At 38.0% G+C, this 22,439-nt stretch overlaps 2 protein-coding genes across 2 annotated transcripts; one reads left to right on the top strand and one right to left on the bottom strand.

Annotated features, from left to right (window-relative positions):
- The first annotated feature begins 12,012 nt into the window (after positions 1 to 12,012).
- Positions 12,013 to 13,362, top strand: LOC133639333 (uncharacterized). The gene is made up of 2 exons (XM_062032568.1): positions 12,013 to 12,505; positions 12,971 to 13,362. The coding sequence occupies exons 1-2, from the start codon at positions 12,057 to 12,059 to the stop codon at positions 13,152 to 13,154; spliced, it is 633 nt and encodes a 210-aa protein (XP_061888552.1). The 5' UTR covers positions 12,013 to 12,056; the 3' UTR covers positions 13,155 to 13,362.
- On the bottom strand, positions 13,323 to 15,750 carry LOC133639428 (uncharacterized). Its single transcript, XM_062032720.1, has 4 exons — positions 14,983 to 15,750; positions 13,725 to 13,955; positions 13,550 to 13,612; positions 13,323 to 13,469 (listed from the first exon to the last, which is right to left on the bottom strand). The coding sequence occupies exons 1-4, from the start codon at positions 15,277 to 15,279 to the stop codon at positions 13,323 to 13,325; spliced, it is 738 nt and encodes a 245-aa protein (XP_061888704.1). The 5' UTR covers positions 15,280 to 15,750.
- Positions 15,751 to 22,439: the final 6,689 nt, after the last annotated feature.

Here is a 22,439-nt window from a genome sequence, read left to right on the forward strand (position 1 = left end):
AAAAGAGAAATAAATGATACGATATTATCTGCTCACTGATGCCACCTGGTGGTAGTTTCAGCACACTGCAGCTAGGTCTCGATAAATTAACCAACCCCCACTCCGCAATGCTTCACTCACACGCAGGATTCTCACAGGAATGAGGCAAACAATCATCCAGACTTACTTTATACTGAGGACTTGATCATGTGTGTGTACTATTTCTGCCGCACAGGGTTCACATTTGCATAAACAGTATTCATTTAGTCATGCACACTTACGTCTGCATATATAATGTGTATTATTCTCGTACAGTCGCCACATTGTCAGTTGTTGTTGTCATCTTTGTGGTTATTGATAGATGATTTCTTAACAAAAAATCCTTTGTTTCAATTGCAGGCAGTCATTTTACTGTGAATAGAGTGAACATGGTTTCTGTGGAGGACAAGTATCAATATCATGACCTCACTTCAATATGTACTAATATTGGTGGGTTTTCGTCGGCCATTTTATTAGAATATATATGAAAGACAAATGGATGCACACTTTATTCCATGGAGGGGATGGTTTTTTCTTTTTTTTTTCTATGTCAAGCTTCACTGAGCTTGTCATGGTGATTGTTTTGAAACCAGCGATCCTGAACCAAAAGTGTTTCATGTTGTGACGACCTCAGCCTCTCACCTCCGTGCACAGCCTTGCAGGGGAAAATATCACATCTTCATTAAATGTAAATAACTCTTGGAATCTCTGAGGATTAATTCTAATTGAAAAAATCTGATTTTACCGCTGGCGAGCACAACTCCCATGACAAATTGCAACATAAATACTGCCGCCTACAGGACTGTAGTGGAACAGTATCTTACGGCGCAACACCAAGAAAATAATAATGCAGAGCGGTAAATCTTTTAACACTATTTATGTGACATTTTAATCCGTATATTGTTTGTAGCATTTTATTGATTGTTTGCCTGGCTTCATCATCTTGTATTCAACTGGTTTAAACTCTGTATTATATTTACCGTATGTTCTGACTATAAGGCGCACTTAAAATATATATATATTTTTTCAAAACTCGACATTGCGCCTTATAACCCGGTGCGCCTAAAGTAAAATAAGTTTGGTTGAGCTTAACCACCGCGGAGCTATTTTATTTGGTACATAGTGTAATGATAAGTGTGACCAGTAGATGTCAGTCATACACAAGAGATATGTGTAGACTGCAATGTGACTCAAGTAAACGCCAAGTTTTATATGTTCCATTGAAAATATAGAACATGACAAACAGCGCTCAAAAATCTATCAACATTTTTTAGTACAACTTTGGTAAAGTACAAAGCCGCACCACTTGATATGCTTCAAAATACACATATCATATGGTGTGTGCATACGGTAAGACATATTTTCTGGCGTTTTGTTTCGCAATATTATCCAAAAGCAACTTTTCTTACCTTCTGCTACCTGCTGATGTGTATTTGGGATCTGCATAGATCCTGGAAAATTGCGTGCGTCCGCCTTTGTAGTCCGTGGAGACACCGAAGTCGATAATCTTCTTCTTTTACTCTTATCTTCTTGTTATGGGACATTCATCCTCTGCTGTTACCATTTCTAACAAAGTAGTGTAAAGTTCTTACTTATATCGGTCAGTACACTCGCCATGAAAGCACTAAAACATACCGGTGTAGTGAGTTTACATTATTCACCCAAGGAACTTTAGTTATTAGAGGGTTCCGGTCGGACGGTTTTTCACGGGACACATTTCGGGCGTTGTTGTTGCACTAGTGAGCCACAGATGAGGAGATGCTGCTCCGTTATTGATTGAAGTAAAGTGTTAATGTCATTAAGAGGGGAGGAGTATATTTACAGCTAGAATTCACCAACTCGAGTATTTCATATATATTTCATATATATATACATATATTTCTGTTTATATATATATATATATATATATATATATATATATATATATATATATATATATATATATATATGTATATGTATGAAATACTTGACTTTCAGTGAATTCTAGCTATATATATATATATATATATATATATATATATATATATATATATATATATATATATATATATATATATATATATATATATATATATATATATATATATATATATATATATATATTTATTTTATTATACATATATATAAAATAAATACTTAAATTTCAGTTTTCCGGAGGCTATCCAGTAGATGGCAGTATTGTCCTGTTTAAGAGTGTCACAACATTGCTGTTTACGGCAGACGAACTGCTTTATAGTAGATGAAAACGTGACCGCTGTTGTTGTGTGTTGTTACCACACTGGGAGGACGTTAATGAAACTGCCTAACAATAAACCCACATAAGAAACCAAGAACTTGCCCTCGATCATTGTACAGTTTTAACATGATTGGGCAGGCACGCTTTTTATATTGTGGGAAAGCGGACGTGAAAATAGACTGTCGCCGTTGTCCCCACTCAGGTCCGCATTGAGCTGGAGGGGGCATGGCTTCCAGCTCCGGCGGGATTCCGGGAGTTTATCGGGAGAAAATTTATTCCGGGAGGTTATCGGGAGAGGCGCTGAAATCCGGGAGTCTCCTGGTAAAACCGGGAGGGTTGGCAAGTATGGCTTAGCATGACAATATAGCATCATAAGCTAGTTAGCTCTCTGTGCCACTAAACATAGCTTGTGTGTATAATCACTTATAATAACAACGTTGCTAATATTTGGTTAATATTCAGGTCATGAGATGTAAATGGAGTTGTCTGTGTTTTTTGGATGTTTTTGTGGGCTTTATGGGCGGAGTAGTGTACTGCCGTTATTTGCACTGTTAGCCACCTCCTACTAGCTGTATTTTATGACTTAGAATGCATAAAAAAGGATTGGGATTGTGAAAGTTAGTCAACATTGCAAAAAAATAAAAAATGACAGATTTTTTTTCTAAGTTATAATTGGCAAAATATACTAAACCTTTTTTTTTTTTTAACATATGTGTACAATTTTGACAAAATGCTGCTCTTTGCATGCAGACACCGAAGCAGTCATGTCGAACCAATTTCAATCTGGATCCGATCCCGAATGAGCATTTGGCAGCCATTTCGAATAACCATAAAACAATTCTATAAAAATGCCCAAAAGTGTAACCCCAAAAGTCTTATTAGCTACAATGAGGGACATTTTCATCCTCGCGTGTCCGAAGTTTGAGGTCTTCACAGCTGGTGAGAGTACACGCCCTGGCAGCGTCTGTGCACATGCTAATTAATATTAATACCACGTGTGAGAAGCATTGGTGTAAACGTAACACTTGCAGACTGTCACACCCTCTCAATCCAAATGAAGCAACACAAGATGTTTTCCACCATCGTGTCACTGATGTGACAACATGCTTGTCAGGACATTTACATTTGACATGTGAACCACACATGCCACCACTTCTCCACACAGGAACTTTGTTGCACTACTGTAAGTGGGATTTACAGTACAGACTAACTGTATGTACTCGTCTTTGCCCCGAGCGTGTGACAGCTGACAGTCTTTGGCTCAGCAAATGTTTGCATATGGAGAAGACCTTGCAATGTGATGTCACATCTTTGTAAGCAGCAGATTACTTACAGTGAGTGTATGCGCACCATGTTCATGTTGTTCATGGAAATGCTTGGGGATTAATGTCACTGCATGCAAATACGTACATGCGCATGGTTACATACATGGTAACATGCATGGTTACATACATGGTAAAATACATGGTTACATATATGGTTACATGCATGGTTACATACATGGTAAAATACATGGTTACATATATGGTTACATGCAGGGTTACATACATGGTAAAATACATGGTTACATATATGGTTACTTGCATGGTTACATACATGGTAAAATACATGGTTACATATATGGTTACATGCATGGTTACATACATGGTAAAATACATGGTTACATATATGGTTACATGCATGGTTACATACATGGTAAAATACATGGTTACATATATGGTTACTTGCATGGTTACATACATGGTAAAATACATGGTTACATATATGGTTACATGCATGGTTACATGCATGGTAACATACATGGTTACATGCATGTTACACACATGTTATATACATGGTTGCATACATGGTTACATACATGTTAACATACATGGTAACATACATGTTACATACATGGTTACCTACATGGCTACATCATGGTAAAATACATGGTTACATGCATGGCTACATGCATGGTAACATACATGGTTACATGCATGTTACATACATGGTTGCATACATGGTTACATGCATGTTAACATACATGTTAACATACATGGTAACATACATGTTACATACATGGCTACATCATGGTAAAATACATGGTTACATGCATGGTTACATACATGTTGCATACGTGTTACATATATGTTACATACATGGTTACATGCATGGTTAAAGTTAAAGTACCACTGATAGTCACACACGGACTAGGTGCGTTGAAATTACTCCCCTTGTTCCACCCCCTGGGAGGTGAGGGGAGCAGTGAGCAGCAGCGGTGGCTGCGCTCGGAATCATTTTGGTGATTTAGCCCCCAAATCAAACCCTTGATGCTGAGTGCCAAGCAGGGAGGTAATGGGTCCCATTTTTATAGTCTTCGGTATGACTCGGCCGGGGTTTAAACTCATGACCTACCCATCTCAGGGCGGACACTCTAACCACTAGGCCACTGAGCAGCTACATACATGGTTATATGTTACATACATGGTTACATACATGGTTACATGCATGGTTACATGCATGGGTACATGCATGTGTGCATGCATGGTTACATACATGATTATATACATGGTTACTTGCATGGTCATATATTTGGTTACATGAATGGTTACATACATGGTTACATGCATGGGTACATGTATGGGTACATGTATGGGTACATGCATGGGTATATGCATGGTTACATACATGATTATATACATGGTTACATACATGGTTACATGCATGGTCATATATTTGGTTACATGAATGGTTACATGCATGGGTACATGTATGGGTACATGCATGGGTACATGCATGTAACCATTACATGCATGGGTACATGCATGGTTACTAACATGTTCTAAGTAACCATCGTTGACATGAAAAATAACATTACCTAGAGGACATTTGGAGAAAATATGCAGATTTATTATTTTAAATAACACATTTTTGGTAAAAATCCACACAGTTGCGAATGCTGAATGAAAGATATGCGGGGGAAACGCTGCACGTGTCATCTTACTTTCGACCTTCGGCGTCCAACAGCAGCCCTCGGAGTGCGTCCAAGCGTGTTCTAAAAATGGGACGATCCTCGCAGCTCCGTTTCCCCTTTTTATGTGACTAATAACTTTCATCAAGCCAGTAAGTTAATGCTTGGATGAACCTTCCAAGACGGAGCAATTACTATCTGCTGAGGTGGCGGTTTTTATAACGGAGGTTAGAACAGCAATTGCAAGTCACTCAACTCACCGCCATCAATCAGCAGAGGTGAGAATGTTTGAGAGCACAGTTGGCACTAAAAAGAAGGCCAAGCTGACAATATCTGCATGGGATATCATGTTTTCCTTTAGAATGGGAATTGCTGCACGGACTCTTCTTGGTAGACTGTTTGCACGAGTTATTGGTGCCATTATCTGCTTGGGTCAGGTTTTTCTACTACAGGTGTGTTTCAGGTGTGGTTGCAATGTAATGCCATTGTGAGTCATTAATTAAGAGGAATTTTGTAGTTAACCCTTGAAAGCCTGAACCATTAAATCTATGACAGGAAATTCCAAATATTTGAAACTAAAGGTTTTATTGGTCCTTCTGAAGTATTTTTTTTTTGTTTTACAAAATCAATATGCTTATGATTTTCAATTTGTATCATATTTGACACAGCTGGTCACAAAATATTTTATTTTTTATATCAAATCAAAACATGATGCAATACAGAGAAATATCTATCATGTTGTTTCCAAAAAGAACATTTGTCATCATCGTCCCTAAGATCACTTTTAAATTATTATTTTTTAAATAATTTTCAAAGCATCTTTAATGTTAATATTTGCTATCTAAAAAAATGTGCAAAAAGTCAAATTATAATTGTTTTAATGTAATTTATTCATTTTTTTTTCTCATTATTTATAATTTTTTAGCCACACTGGACTATTAGCCGCAGATATATACGTTGCCAAATGAGTTATGTACACAACAATTTTGAAAATGTTTATTTACATACCTTAATTGTTTCCAAACAGTGTCTGTACCACGGCAGTAAAACGGCTGATCAAACAAAACAGAAGTCATCGTCATGGACCGACTAGCTGTGCAAGCTAGCTCTCCAATTAGCTAAACAGACTCAATAACTCCACGGTGACGTTTTGCTGAATTTACAGAAGAATTTGTGAAACTGAAACAGTACAAAAAAAATGTCATTGTGAGTTAATAATACTAACACAGATACTTGTACATGTGTTAGCATATTAGCTAATGCTAGCGACGCTTGCTTGATTTCGTTACGATAGCACGTACAAATATGCATGACAACACTCCTACAGACGTCACACATGGAACAATTTAGTAAGTAAGAATTATTTTAGTTATATTGTAAAACTTAACAAACGTTGCCTAGAGTGATGAGCGAAGACAAGACAATGGGCATATACACACACACACACACACCCTCTCCCTCCCCACGCCTTCACCACCACTTGATTCCCCTTCTGGGTGATGGACGGCTTGCAGCGCTTCATAGCAGCAGTCGACCTCCAGGGTTCCAACCCCCACCCCCTCTGTTGCGAGTTGTCGTGATTAAATGTAACATGTTTATGTGTGCATGGCATGGAGGGTTTTTTTTCTACTCATCTTCTTCCCCAGCGTTTTACCTTTTTCCCACCTTTTATGGGGCGCCTCGTGGCGACCCATCAGCGTTCCTGTTCTGTAACCCTGTACACTGTTTGTTTGTCTAATCTTGAACGGGTTTGTGCTGAAAACATAGTTTCGTTGTACTTGTTGCAATGACAATAAAGTCCTATCCTATCCTATCTGCATAAGTCCTGAAATTTTGCACACGTCCGCCACTGTAGACCGTGCCGAGTCCGTAGTTGATAAGCTTCTTTTTTCTCTCTATCTTCTTGTTATGGGACATTCATCCTCTGCTGTTGCCATTTCTAATATAAAGTAGTGTAAAGTTATTACTTATATCTCGCTATGGAAGCGCTAAAAACTACCGGTGTAGTGAGTTTACATAATTCGCCCAAGGAACTTTAGTTATTAGAGAGTTTGTAGTGGATTGTCCGAAGCTTAAGCAAGCAACAAAAGTAGTTTAGTACAACAAATGTATTTACCCATTATCAGAAGTGCAGGTTGAATTAAGTTGTCCGTGCAAGCAGACACAATGTACTCCAGAGCACACAAGACACACACCAGCCAAAATCACCCCCGAGTTCCGGTCTTCTGCCATTCATTTATATGTCTGTTGTGCGTCATCGTTCCTTATCAAATGCGTCAATGTCTTGTTTTGCTTTTCCTATCTGTTCCATAACAACTCGAATTCTGTAGACAGGTTGGCACGACTCAATATTCACTTTTGTCCCACAACTGGTCCATTCAATGGCACAAAATACAAGAGTATTGAAAATGAGCGGACATTCTTAAAAGACAAGAAATATAGGTCAAAAGGTCAGAAATTCTACTACATACCCTCCTTCCAGGGTCTTAAGACCCTGGACCAAAACAATTTCTGATATAGACCACTAACTTAAATCTCTACCGCAGATAGAGGCAAAAACCTCAATGTTTTTATACGAGGCAAAAATTCCGTCTATGACCCTCCTTCAGAGCGATCGCTGTTACCAGCCTGCAGTAAAACCATCTCACAGAACACAATTAGTGGCCTACCCTTTGATTTAGTAAAGGAAAAACAAATACTTTGATCATGAACATCATTGAACATAAATAGATGAATGTATATAGACTTATGACTGTAAGACATTTGCAAAAATATTTTTCCCGGCATTTGCAATGAATGTAGTTACCAATATTGTTAATTATCAATTGATTTTGAACACACAACTGAATTTCGTATGAGTCCATGTTCGATTAGTGCTCGTATAGATGGCTCGGTGGTGCCTCAGGCTGGTGGCCTGCCGACACCTCGTTGGGCTTTTGGCTGCCCTGGTGAAGAAAGAGATCCACTCAAACAGTCTGTCTCTGTCTCTTCTTGGGGTGTGGTTCAGTCCATTGGGCAGACTGTTCAGTGGCATGTGCGTGCTGGCCGAAATTGGGGAAAACTCAGGTAGAGTTGGAGCTGTGGGGGCTTTGGGGAAGGCTGGGGCAGAGTATGGGGTGTGGGGCTTTGGTCCAGGCCCTCGGCTTGCTTCAGGCCTCCTCGCTGCTTCGGCACTCCCGACACTTCTTTCCACAGCTGCTGGAGTCCCGGTGGATACATTGGCTGGCAACCTTAGTTGTTCTCGTCATCGCTGGCAAGGTGTTGTCTCTCCTCTCGGTTCCTTCCAGTCAGGTATCGGGTGTTGGTCCTGGATCGGCTTTGACCGTGCCCCTCTTAGCGAGTGCAAGGGAATCTGGAGTGGCTGCTTTCATCCTCAAATCTGCACAGAGGAACTGGCACACAAATTCTACATTTTGCAAACTTACCATTTTGGTCTCATGGTCTTTCCACCTTCCTAGGAAGGTGCTGGTCCTGAGAAGTGCTGATCTTGTGACTGAAGAAGATTAACCTGTTTTCTTAAAATAGCTGCCGTTGTTTGACCTAATCTTTTTGGGGAAACCATGTCGGGATATTAGATCATTCACAAAACATTTAATTACTGAATTGGCACCCTCCTTTGAGGTTGGGGTTGCTTTCGCCAACCACTGCAATTGTCAATCTAAATCATTACGTTCCTTTATCCTTGATCATATCGATTAAATAAAACCTCAACACGCTCAAACTTGACCCAATCCAAACTCACCTCCCCCCTCTGTCCCTCTCACAGGGACAGTGTTAGTCGTAGTAATAGTAATAGTAGTAGTAGTAGTAGTATTAGTAGTTTCAGAAACATCCAAGAAAAAGAAAAGACAGCTGATAGTCAAGCGCAGCAAGAACAGAGGCGGAGGACAGGTCATGTTTGAGGTCACTGTTCGCTTTTGCAATAGTACTTTGATATTTTACAACACCTAGTGAATTATTGTGGCCACAACAATTCACTAAATAGTTGTATTTAATTTAGTCTATCTATGATGGGACAATGCACAGAAACATTAAGTTCAGAAACAGATATGTTCTGTACCAGATTATATCTAAATAGCTACTTTCCATCTGTAGTCCCTGGCTACCTAAATTAAGGGGATCCACAAATCAAGCAATAAAATTATGACACTAATTAATCATAATAAATATATACATTCATAATAATCAATAATTAATCAAAAATAATCATACTGTAGCATGTATTCAATTATAAGAAAAGTCACCAAATGCCCCTTCATGGACACATACTTAATATACAATACAAGCACACCTTATTGACATCATCACACAAAGACAATACATGCTCTTGTTCACATCTGTCATCATTCGTAAAAACAACCAAGATTTTAACAGCCATACCTCACAATTTACAACAAAAATGCTCTCATGGATAAATATAATACTCATTAAATTGATGTGTCAACATAATGCCCATCTTAGTGACCGTGTGAGCAGCCTTGATTGCTCCAAAGCCACTTTTTTTTTTATTTCAAATTTTCTATTCCTTTTGTTATAACGTGGAGAAGGCTAATGTGTCTGTACATGTTCTGGTCTTCTTTATTTCCTGCTTTATGGATTTAATCATAGTAGCAGTTTCTCCACGTGGTAGGGAAAGTGTTTTCCGTTATTGATTTATTTATCAATCGTTGTTATACGAGCAATAATACAATCCTTATATGTTTTTAGGAAGATAGTGTCCAACCCATATATATATATCTAGATCGTGAGTCTGATAATGCAGTGAAGATTTTGTTTAACTTTGTTTCATTTGTTACTTCTAAAATGAGTCCATCCTGAATAAATGACAATTATTTGCACTGATTTTGAGGGATTTTTATTCAGGGTTTGTACAGACTGGATGAAATGTTCATTGAAATTATTACTTATGTCCAGACTGTCTGCGATAGTAGCGCCATTGATATTTAATGTTATAGTGTTGTTTCTTGTTTGCTCTCTTCCCGTAAGTTTGTATCTGGTTTTCCATAACTCTCTATTGTTCCCTTTTGCAGCTTTGATTAATTCTAAATGAAAGTCAGCCTTAGACTTCCGCATAAACATTGTTACCTTGTTCTTCCAAACTTTTAAAACATACGATCTGTATTTAGACCTGTTATAATTGCTCTTTTGAGAGCTGAGTCCCGATGTCTTTATTAGAATCCAAATTGTTTTATTAATCCAATGGTATTTTTATTTTAGCACTCTTCTTTCTGGTTTTGTATTCGTGTATTTACAGATGATCTCTTTAATTTTTGTCATCCAATTGTAATTCTAGTAGGGCTGCTTATCCTTTGTATCATGTAGAAGCCGTTTATAATATCCTTAAAGGGAAACTTCGGTTTTTTTCAACCTGGGCCCTGTTTTCATAATTTTTTCTGTATATGTGAGTGCTGGATAAAACATTTTTTGAGGTCGCGCCAGTATTGAGCAGGGCAGGCAGCCTCCAGCCCAGCTAACGCTCGTACACAGGGCAACTGGCTCTCGTCAAAATTCGGCCTATAAACATGCATTTTTTTCACACTGACAGGCTCAGATAGTTACAATGAGTGTCCGACAACATACTAGAAAGGAGAAATTAACGTATGTCTCTACCTTTAGCTGGAGATCGCTGTTTGTTGTGAGCTGTGTCCAAATCTCACCACGCTACAAATCTCGTTCCGAAATCTCGCGATAACTCGCGACAAAACACCGGTGGAAAAACAGTTACCTGACTGAGGTGAAGAGAGACGACCGAAGTGATTTTGTATTGGACTAAGTTACCGAAGACTGTTAGTTTAGTTTTATAGAAAAGGATAAAAGTAAAACAATGGTTCGTGAGTGCGCATTTCCAAACTGTGGCAACAAAATGTTGCGCTACTCTTCGCGCAGCTTTCATAGACTACCTTACTTCAACACGGACACACTGAAGTTATGGCTAGCTGTGCTACAAATGGATGCCGACACTCCTGTTGATGTACTGCGCCGTGCCGACCACAGGGTCTGCAGTGATCACTTTGATCGGGATGACTACTGCCAGTCAAAGAAGAGACCAAATCCGAAGCACCTTTACCTAAAGAAAAGTGCAGTCCCAAGATGGGAGACACCAGCTGCATGCAGAGTGCAGGTAATGTTACGTTATTAGCTAATATGTTGTGTTGATGTGATATCAGTATACACGAATGATAGTAGCAAATATAAGCACTGTATTAGCACCTTTACTAGCAAATAGCATGTGTAAACTTTCAACTAGTGTAAAAATCGGACAAAGGATGCTCATACGTAGCTGACAGCATCTATAATTGACCTAGTTTGTAATTTCAAACACTGTGCATATACTTTATCAATGAGTTGAATGTGTGATCGCTGTTTTGATGTTTTTCTTAGTTTGTAAATTCAGCTACAGCACCGCTTATAAGCATTTAGTTTACGGATGAGCAGTGGTCTTTTTCACAATCCAGCATTCTCAAAACACTACATCCAATATATAAACAATATATATATATATATATATATATGGGTGTCAGGCGCAATACAATATCTTTTAGATCAAAATGTAGCTCAGTTACAATGGGTGGTATAGCTACTACTTTGCGGATAGTTTTTTCTGATTATTGCCTTTGTTTGATTCTTTTGATATGATAGGATGGCATGACCTAAACCCATATTTTTTCCCCAAAAAATCGACTGAGCCTAATGGCCTATGAATAGAGACTTATCCCCTCTTTTCTGCGTTTCACATTCATATTAGAATAAAGTAATCAGAATCTGAAAAGTGATATTCACAAAGTGATTTTCTGTTGGATTACCGAAGACTGTTATTTTAGTTTTATAGAAAAGTTTGTTTGTTTGTCTGTCATGGCTGAATTTTTGCCTGATGTGGACGACGTGGATGAAATTGCATTTGATTTTGATGGCCGGCCGTATCTATTTGAGCCGGAGTACACAGATGAAGAGCTTCAAGAAATTGAAGAACGGACGAGGAGAGACGGAGTTGGGCAACAGGCAGAGGGCACGGAACCAGCTGCTGCAAGGCTGCGAAACACTGGAAACTGGTGGTGTTCCTGTGGGTGCTGTGTACCTTTGCCTACAGAGGAGGAATGCCTCTGTTGCAGGGAATGGGACCTTTTGCAGCCAGCTGTGTTTGGGGATTACCCAGTGGACGGTACACAACGCTGTGTAACGTCATCAGAGGATTTCCCCTCCTTGATCAACAGGGCAGTGCTAGAGACCTTCTTCCATGTTCCCAAAATCAACTGGAAGAGGCGGCCAAGACCACAGGGAGAAAACGGCCAGCTGTCTATTGAGTGAGTATACGTGACATATTTAGCTTTGTGTAATTTATTTACTGAGAAAGGTCTCTGGTATGAGTAATTACTGTTACAGTATGTATTTAGTCATTACAACTGTTACAGTATGTATTTAGTCTTCATAACTGTATGTATTTAGTCTTCATAACTGTATGTATTTAGTCTTCATAACTGTATGTATTTAGTCTTCATAACTGTTACAGTATGTATTTAGTCTTCATAACTGTATGTATTTAGTCTTCATAACTGTTACAGTATGTATTTAGTCTTCATAACTGTATGTATTTAGTCTTCATAACTGTTACAGTATGTATTTAGTCTTCATAACTGTATGTATTTAGTCTTCATAACTGTATGTATTTAGTCTTCAGAACTGTATGTATTTAGTCTTCATAACTGTTACAGTATGTATTTAGTCATCATACTTTTCACAAATAAACTTGATTCTTTCCTCTTCTCCAGCCAATGCAGACTAGTGGCTTACCGTGTGGTGCTGGAGTGGGCGCTCAGAGGAGAGCGTCTAGGTCGTGGCAATAGGAGAGTGTTGCCTAGATGTATAGTTATGGCTATAAGAAGCAAGTACCCCTCTCCCACCGGCACTTACACTGGCTTCAACGAGGCAGAGGACATCTTCAATATACTGTAAATATTTCTGTACACGTACATATCACTGTAAGATTCAATCTTTTACAATAAAGTAATAACAATAGCACAGCTGTGTTTCTATCTCTTTATTTTAAACCACAAACCAACACCCCCACAACCACACCCCCACACACACCAATAATGTTCTATACATTATTTTTTGTCAGCTTTAGTATGGTTTGAACCGTGAACTGTGCCGTGCAAGTAAGTCTGCCTTTTCAGGCCTCGGAACAGGAGCTATGTTGTGCAGTAATCTTCGGCGTGGTTTGCGACAGGGCAAAGGCTCTGTATAAACAACAGTGTGGTCATCCCTTCTCTTCAGAATTTATAACAAACATCAATAAAATCTTGACACTTTTTTCTTTTACAAAGTTGACAAAAAGCCATACTACTCACTTGTGATGGATCCTCACTGTCTGTATGCGGGACAGTCAAAGCTGCAGTTGATGCAGGGGCAGTCTGGTTGTTGTACACACAATAACAATTTGCACTGAGTGTCATTCCAGTGATGTTGAATTTGAATGGTTACAGTTCAATTGTTCAGAAAAGGTATTGGCATAGCTAAACTTACCACTGATTGTGTCCAAGTAGGAGGTAGTGCCAGATAGGTCCCGGACAATGATGGCTTGGTGCGAGGTGTGGTCTGATGGGGACTTGAAAGAAGAACTTTCAAGCAAGATGAGAGATTAGGACCTCTTGATTGAGATGGATCTTCGTCTGCTCTGTGTTGCGTTTTGACAGGAGTGGATTGTGGGACTGCAGCAAATTCTGTTGCTTGTGGAGAATCACCACCATCAGCCTCCTAAAATTGTTTTATTCACAGCCAAGTAAGAACATTATTATTGTACAACTCATAATTATATTTCTTCTATTACAGTTTATAAGTTTACAACATATACAATTGTTTCCCTGTTCTCAAAATCAGAATAGCCATAAAGTATAAGTGTGTAGTCTAAAACATTACACAGTCATTGAGCTACACTTCAGCGCCACTAATAAGCTGATCTCTATGATGTTTCCTAATGTATTAGTTGTCACCAGTGCCTCATGTGCAAAGGTAGATATAAAAACAGTCTTATGTTATGTAATTGGTTAGTATAAATATTACATTTTTACACCATGCACACACACACACACACTTTAGAAAAAATATTACTCAGATATCAATTTGTGAATATCACTTTTCAGATTCTGATTACTTTATTCTAATATGAATGTGAAACGCAGAAAAGAGGGGATAAGTCTCTATTCATAGGCCATTAGGCTCAGTCGATTTTTTGGGGAAAAAATATGGGTTTAGGTCATGCCATCCTATCATATCAAAAGAATCAAACAAAGGCAATAATCAGAAAAAACTATCCGCAAAGTAGTAGCTATACCACCCATTGTAACTGAGCTACATTTTGATCTAAAAGATATTGTATTGCGCCTGACACCCATATATATATATATATATATATATTGTTTATATATTGGATGTAGTGTTTTGAGAATGCTGGATTGTGAAAAAGACCACTGCTCATCCGTAAACTAAATGCTTATAAGCGGTGCTGTAGCTGAATTTACAAACTAAGAAAAACATCAAAACAGCGATCACACATTCAACTCATTGATAAAGTATATGCACAGTGTTTGAAATTACAAACTAGGTCAATTATAGATGCTGTCAGCTACGTATGAGCATCCTTTGTCCGATTTTTACACTAGTTGAAAGTTTACACATGCTATTTGCTAGTAAAGGTGCTAATACAGTGCTTATATTTGCTACTATCATTCGTGTATACTGATATCACATCAACACAACATATTAGCTAATAACGTAACATTACCTGCACTCTGCATGCAGCTGGTGTCTCCCATCTTGGGACTGCACTTTTCTTTAGGTAAAGGTGCTTCGGATTTGGTCTCTTCTTTGACTGGCAGTAGTCATCCCGATCAAAGTGATCACTGCAGACCCTGTGGTCGGCACGGCGCAGTACATCAACAGGAGTGTCGGCATCCATTTGTAGCACAGCTAGCCATAACTTCAGTGTGTCCGTGTTGAAGTAAGGTAGTCTATGAAAGCTGCGCGAAGAGTAGCGCAACATTTTGTTGCCACAGTTTGGAAATGCGCACTCACGAACCATTGTTTTACTTTTATCCTTTTCTATAAAACTAAACTAACAGTCTTCGGTAACTTAGTCCAATACAAAATCACTTCGGTCGTCTCTCTTCACCTCAGTCAGGTAACTGTTTTTCCACCGGTGTTTTGTCGCGAGTTATCGCGAGATTTCGGAACGAGATTTGTAGCGTGGTGAGATTTGGACACAGCTCACAACAAACAGCGATCTCCAGCTAAAGGTAGAGACATACGTTAATTTCTCCTTTCTAGTATGTTGTCGGACACTCATTGTAACTATCTGAGCCTGTCAGTGTGAAAAAAATGCATGTTTATAGGCCGAATTTTGACGAGAGCCAGTTGCCCTGTGTACGAGCGTTAGCTGGGCTGGAGGCTGCCTGCCCTGCTCAATACTGGCGCGACCTCAAAAAATGTTTTATCCAGCACTCACATATACAGAAAAAATTATGAAAACAGGGCCCAGGTTGAAAAAAACCGAAGTTTCCCTTTAAGTTTCTTTCTACGTGTTTTATTCAACCAGTCCAGATTAACATCCTCCATGACGTTACTTCTGTCATACTATGCTGTTTGAGGATGTCTGAAAATGAATCAAGAAAAATGTCTTTAGCTGTGGTCGGTCGGTATACTACAATTACCTTGAAATACATTTCTGAGGAACATGTGATTTTAATTTCAACATACTCAAATTGATCTACTTTTAATGTTTTCCCTTTCATAAATCATAATTCCTCCCCCCTTTGTCACTCGATCTGTCTTTTCTGTAATCTTGTCCCCCGGGACATTAATTAGAATGAAAGGTGTTGTGGGTTTTAACCATGTCTCTGATAGACAAGGTAATCCGGATTAGAGTCTGACAGTAACTGCTGGATTTGTTCAGTATGTTTCCTGTGGTAGAAAGTTTAATAATGCGGACACGTTTGTTACTGAATACTTTCTACAGACTTCTGTCTCTCTGCGACTTTGTGTATGTAATAAGCAACTATAATTTTTTGATATGCTTAAATTTTATTTTAGCTCAGCTGTTGTGTAGCTGCTAGCTCTTTGTAGCCTACAGCAGGAGTGTCCAAATTGCAACCAATAGCTATGTTTTTAACAGACAACCGAAATAATTGAAAATGTGGTATTAGCGTATCGGTTCAATCAGCGGCAGCTACGCCCTGTTTTATCATTTGACCTAAATTTTTGGTTTCGTAGGCAGGACAGAGGGAACAATGTGGGTCATTAGTTGTCCATCTTATACCATTCTAATTGTTGTAAGGATAGTTCACATGAGCGGCCATACCTTGAGTCCTACCATATATAAGAGTCAAAAGGCTCCTATTATGAGTCGTCTAATTGGTGATCATACACTTTGGCGGTTTGGGTGGCAGGACACACGGACGCACCTCAGTCAGCAAGTGCTAGGACAGTTGGAGCAGTCCCCGTCTTCCACTCGTTCCTGGGAGGCGTCCCTATTAGTTGTCCGCTGATGTCGTGCTGTCAGGCAACATCAGGAATTTCCTTCTGTGCGGTATTGAATTGTCAGGGCACAGTTCGTAAGCAGGTCATTACAAGGTGTGTGCAGGTTGACCACAAAGGAATGCTTCAAAGATTGTGTTGAACATTGTCCGTTGACACTTATGTCCAGCAGGGGTCTGTTTGTATCCTGCTGTTCGTCCTGCTGTCACACCTGTATTTTTTGTGAGCATGTTCTGGCTACAACTTTGGAGCTTGTCTTGTTCAGAGAAGCTGGCAGTCCCCCGGCTGCACATCCTTTCCACCCTCGCTTGACCTAGCACAACCGTGGCTACCACCCAAGTCCGTCTGAATGGTTTTACGTTTTGTTGAGGTTTTTTCCTCCAGAATTTGGAACTCAAAACATGTACACCCATCGTTTTCATATCCTCTCGGTTAGTTCAATTTTGCATATCACGTTTTTTTTTAAATTACAGTCTTAACTATCCCATTAATTGCTAATCAATAACCTTAATTCAAAGATTATACGTACTACTTCATGTGTATTTAAGTACCCTTTTAATTCACTTAAAGATTATGTATAAGTTAATTTAAACTATCATTTGTCTATCAGTAGGCGCGAGCAAGCTGTCATGCTTGCACTCTGACCTCCCGCTGTACGTGATACTCTCCAAAACAAAGGAATGTTTTTATTCACGTTTCTCCTTATCTTTCAGCTAAATCTTTTAATCTTTTAACTTTTAACGTCCGCACTGTGTTTATTTTTATTGTCTGCATTTTAATTTTGCTTTTATTTTCTTTCATTTCCCTTTGTTGTCTGTGAAGCACTTTGAGTCTTGTCCTTGCCTTGTCTGTCTCCGACTGGTTATCTAACCTATTCACAACAAACATACAAGGCCATGCTCTAAGCGCCAGCCCTAATCACACTTCTCCTCTTTTTTTTCTTTTTTTTTTTTTTTAACTTTACATATCGGCTCTTATTCTAATTATTAATGTAGGCTGTTATTTGTAATTATTATTCAACACTATTCACAGCAAACAGTTGTAAAGTTATAGTTATTCGCATTATACTCTCAAAATCTATAGCTAACTGAAAGCTGTTGAGATTTGGTTTGCCTACTTCATCTCAGTGGCCTAGTGGTTAGAGTGTCCGCCCTGAGATCGGCAGGTCGCAAGTTCAAAACCCCGGTCGAGTCACACCAAAGACTACAAAAAATTTGGGAGGCAAATCACCAAACATGATTCCCCCACCTCCCAGGGGCAATCACGGGGGATGGGCCAAATGCAGAGGACAAATTCCACCACACCCAGTGTGTGTGTGACAGTCACTGGCACCCCAACTTTAATTCTAACTTTATTCTGTCATGCCATTATCCTCTTCTAGCTCAACATCCAGAAGTATGGTGTACTGAAATGTGTAAATAAAAATATAAATTACTCCAAACTAAAATGTCAGACTGCACTTTAAAGTTACTTTTATTAAATTAATTTCAAAACTAACCACCACCACAGCAGACATCTTCCTCAATCCTATCCCAATACTCCCATAAATTAGAAAGGTATTTCACAACAGTGGTTAAGTAGTTATTTTAAGTAATAGATCTCAATATGTAGTAATTAATAAGACTAAATTTGCCCTAGTGTGTGAATGTTGTCTGTCTATCTATCTGTGTTGGCCCTTTGATGAGGTGGCGACCTGCCCAGGGTGCAAAGTCAAATTGTGAAACAAAAATTAAAGTTAAATCAAGTGGAAATTGACAGAGTATATGAACTACATTCTTGAGAATAGTAATTGATCATTAATATGTTGGAAGCCACATATTGAACATATTAAAGAAAAATATCCAAATCCATCGCTATTCGGTATAAAGTTAAACACATGCTGAATAAGAAATGTCTGCACATGTTATATTATTCATTTATTTTTCCATATGTAATATTGTTTTGAAGTTTGGGGAAATGTTTATAGAAGAATTATAGACCCAATACTTAAACTTAAAAGGCTCATTTCAATATTACACAAAGCATTATTATTATGATCATATCAATCCATTTTTTAAGTCATAATGTGTTAAATGTTCAGATAATTTAATTTTAAAACAATGGCAATTATGTTTCCAAGTAAAGAACAGCCTTCCAGTTTGTATTCTTAGCTTGTTTACATTATGAGGAGAAAACTATCATTTATGGGGGATATTGATTTTTGAAATAGGTCAAGTAAAATAAAATAAAAACACAAATGTATTTCAGTTTTAGGAGTTAAATGATGTACCATCCTCAGTGATGAGCTGAACACATGTAGTTTTTTGTTATGGTTTAAGAGACCCTTGAAAAGTAAAGTTTTTTAACATTATGCAATATAGTAACAATTACTTTCATCTTTTAACGTTGATGTTCCAGGTAATTTAATGTTCAGTAATTGTATATCATAGGCCAATATAAGCTTTGGCTTCCGCCTATTCTTTTTTTTTCCCGGTCATTCTTTTTTCTTTTCTTTTCTGTGTGTAAATGTGTATGATTGTTAATATGTCTAATTTACTGTTAAACTGCTCACACAAATTGGTTGATGGTTGATTACATGACCAAAATAAACTTATTTCATCTATTCATTCATTATCTATCGCACTCATAGTTTTATTCCATTTTGCATGTAATTATTCCTATTGATTTCTTCCCCTTTCACTCAAATAACTAAACAAACAAATAAACAAACTTGCAGCTAACCACAATCAACAGCATACTATTTACGAATCCAAAATAATCAGTCTTATAAAATAATTTTAGCTTTAGATATGATTTAGGGCAGTGGTTTTCAACCTTTTTTTTCCAGTAAATTAAAGAAATAAAATACAGCATAATGTCATTATTTTCTGATTTATTAAATTATATAACAGTGCACCATATTGCTCATTTGTTGTGGTCTTACTTGACTTATTTGGACAAACAAAAAAAATAAGAATAACTAAAACGTTTTAAAAATTAAATAGTGATTAAATTATAATAAAGATTTCTATACATATAATCAATCATCAACCTTCTTTGGATATTGCAATAGAGATCCATCTGGGCTCGTGAACTTAATTCTAAATATTTATTTTGTTGAAGAATTATTCTTCTATAATTATATTTATAAAGTATTTTGAATTGTCGCTATTTTAAAATATTTAAAATCTCAGGTACCCCTTGGCTGTACCTTCAAGTACCTCCCTTTTTTGTCCGAGCGGAAACACCATACCCTCCTTTGAGAACTACTGGTTTAGCCTATAAAAAATCCTTTGTCTCATACATCATTACACTGTACAACTCCTCTTTGGGGGGCTAGGATGACAGGGAATGCAAAACAATAACAGTGCAATACTTTTTTATATCATGGTCGTTAATGCCTAGTTTCTCTTTTAATAGAATCTATTTTGTTTCCATTTATACCCTTATTAGTTACTGTTTACTTTTTAGTTCTTCTTCCAAAGGGAACTCTCCTGAAGGAATCAATAACGTTTTATCTGTCTATCTATCTATCTATTACTAACCCGAGCACAATTCATGACGTCATGCTCATCTTGCAGACAGTTATTTCCATTTAGTTTTATTCTCTATTTGTAATTCTACATGCACCAATGTCACATAAAAATTTGCTTTCTTTGTTATTTATTTACATTATTATTTCTGGTTTACTTGCTGTCTGTTTACTTAAGTTCTCATATTTTGGTCTGTCTTCCTTCTGATTAGAATTTGTTTAACGCTTCTCTACGTTTTGTTTTGACAATGGCGCTGAGTGGCTCTTATCTGTACTTCTTCAGACTCTATGTTTCACAGATGCCCTTAGATGTATTAGAATATAAATTTAACTTTTATTTTATTGTGTGTTTATTCCTAAAAAAAATTAAAATGTCAATGTATAATCAATTTATCTTTCTCAAATTTAAATTCAATATTATTAATTTATTTGTTGTATAACTATTAATTCAAAGTTACAATGTGTCCTAATCTATGATGTTTGTGCGTGTGTGTTTGTCTCAACTTCCACACAGAAACTGGATGGATCAGATAAGCAACAAGGCTGTACCAAAAAAAAGTATACTAGACATATAAATGAATGATGAATTAAACAATGTTTCAATGTCCCACAATCCGTATTTATTGATTGATATTTAAACGTGTAATTTTCCATATATCTATTATTTTACTGGACTTAGCAAGCACCTACTACTAGCACACTCTACAGACCGAGAATAACTGTTCAACCACACTTAGTAATGCCAAGCTAGATGCTAACTTAGCCTTACTATGCCTCAGTAAGCAAACTTTTGCTAACACAATGCTAACCTAGCTCAATGCTATCCTAGCTCAATGCTAACCTAGCTCAATGCTATGCTAACACAATGCTAACCTAGCTCAATGCTATCAGTGTCACTCCTCTTCGAACCAATGCCTCACGCAGCTGTCACTCACACAGCCTCGTCACACGCACACACTCTTATCTCAAAATGTCTCCCAGCTTTTTTTTTTTTTTTTCTTTTTTTTTTATATGCGTCACACAGTCACTCACACACAGAGAATTTACCAGCACAGTTAAAAGTAAATGCAATAGACAACTATTTTTCTCATCCAGAAGCACAGCTGTATCATATCAGAACCTTAATAATAAGAACAACATTTATCATTCACTCTTAGATGGACAAATAGTCAAGTTTAAGGAGGGTATTCTGGACTTCCCTGCTTAGGCTGCTGCCCCCGCGATCCAACCTCCGAGAGCGGAATAAGATAATTAAATGGATAAATCATTCACTCATATGTTTTCTGTACATAAACTTTGTCTACTTTCTCACACGCACACACATTTTAGACAATTTCCAGACTTTTACAGATAGCGGGGCTGTGAAAAAAGCGTGAGGGGAGGTTGCGAGGGGGGGGAAGGAAGGGGGGGATTAAACCAGACAAGAAACCAGGTGCTACACAAAAGTTATTAAAATACGCAGATATATATATATATAAATTTAAAAAACACACACATTTTTATCCCACAAACCACTCCCCCCTGGTCCGGACCAATATAAACAACTAATGCACGCGTGCTTTTGTGGAATCGGCCGTCTCATATCACAAAAACCAGGTTCCATCATTGCTCATAAAACGGCGATTAACCCGTTTCATTGGAGCAGCACCTGCGTTATCAAACTGACCAACACGGATCACTGGCCTCTAAGGCGCCATAGGACCACCAGGAATCACCCAGCATCCTACAGACATCGTGTCTGGTCAGTCCCATACAGTTTCACCAAGTTTCACCAAAGCTCTACCATATGGAGCCCGAGACGCCACCTGTCTATTCTGCAGCCATTAAACAGATTCGTGACAACTTGGCTCAGTTGATCTCCTTTACCGGAGTCACTGAATGGTCACCTAATATGAGGCTTTTTTACACGCTGAGTCACAAGGACTAGGGACCGCTGCAGTTTCCACATAGACAGGTGTCTCGCACTTTCACAGACGTATCAATTTTATATGGGCCAAATGTGCCACCAGTTAGCAACCCTTGCCTTAAATTTATCTTTGTCCAACTCTGGCTAATTCTGATGCACTTGCAGAAAGAAGCATCCTCTGCCAACAACGACAGAGGATGAAGAGGTTAAAAGAAAATTTTCGTCTCACATCGTCTGTGCTTCTACACTCCAAACCACCAAAATTCTATCAACAATCCCCTAATGTTAAAAA

This window comes from Entelurus aequoreus, linkage group LG22 (assembly GCF_033978785.1).
Source record: "Entelurus aequoreus isolate RoL-2023_Sb linkage group LG22, RoL_Eaeq_v1.1, whole genome shotgun sequence".
In the NCBI taxonomy this organism is placed as follows: domain Eukaryota; kingdom Metazoa; phylum Chordata; class Actinopteri; order Syngnathiformes; family Syngnathidae; genus Entelurus; species Entelurus aequoreus.

Bases quoted from the DNA above. Each gene is read 5' to 3' on its own strand.
- LOC133639428 (XM_062032720.1), bottom strand. From the start codon at position 15,279: ATGGTTCGTGAGTGCGCATTTCCAAACTGTGGCAACAAAATGTTGCGC. The intron at 13,956-14,982 runs GTAATGTTACGT...AAACAATTTTAG, and splicing joins CAGCTGCATGCAGAGTGCAG to GAGGCTGATGGTGGTGATTC. The intron at 13,613-13,724 runs GTAAGTTTAGCT...TACAACAACCAG, and splicing joins CTACTTGGACACAATCAGTG to ACTGCCCCTGCATCAACTGC.
- LOC133639333 (XM_062032568.1), top strand. From the start codon at position 12,057: ATGGCTGAATTTTTGCCTGATGTGGACGACGTGGATGAAATTGCATTT. The intron at 12,506-12,970 runs GTGAGTATACGT...CCTCTTCTCCAG, and splicing joins AACGGCCAGCTGTCTATTGA to CCAATGCAGACTAGTGGCTT.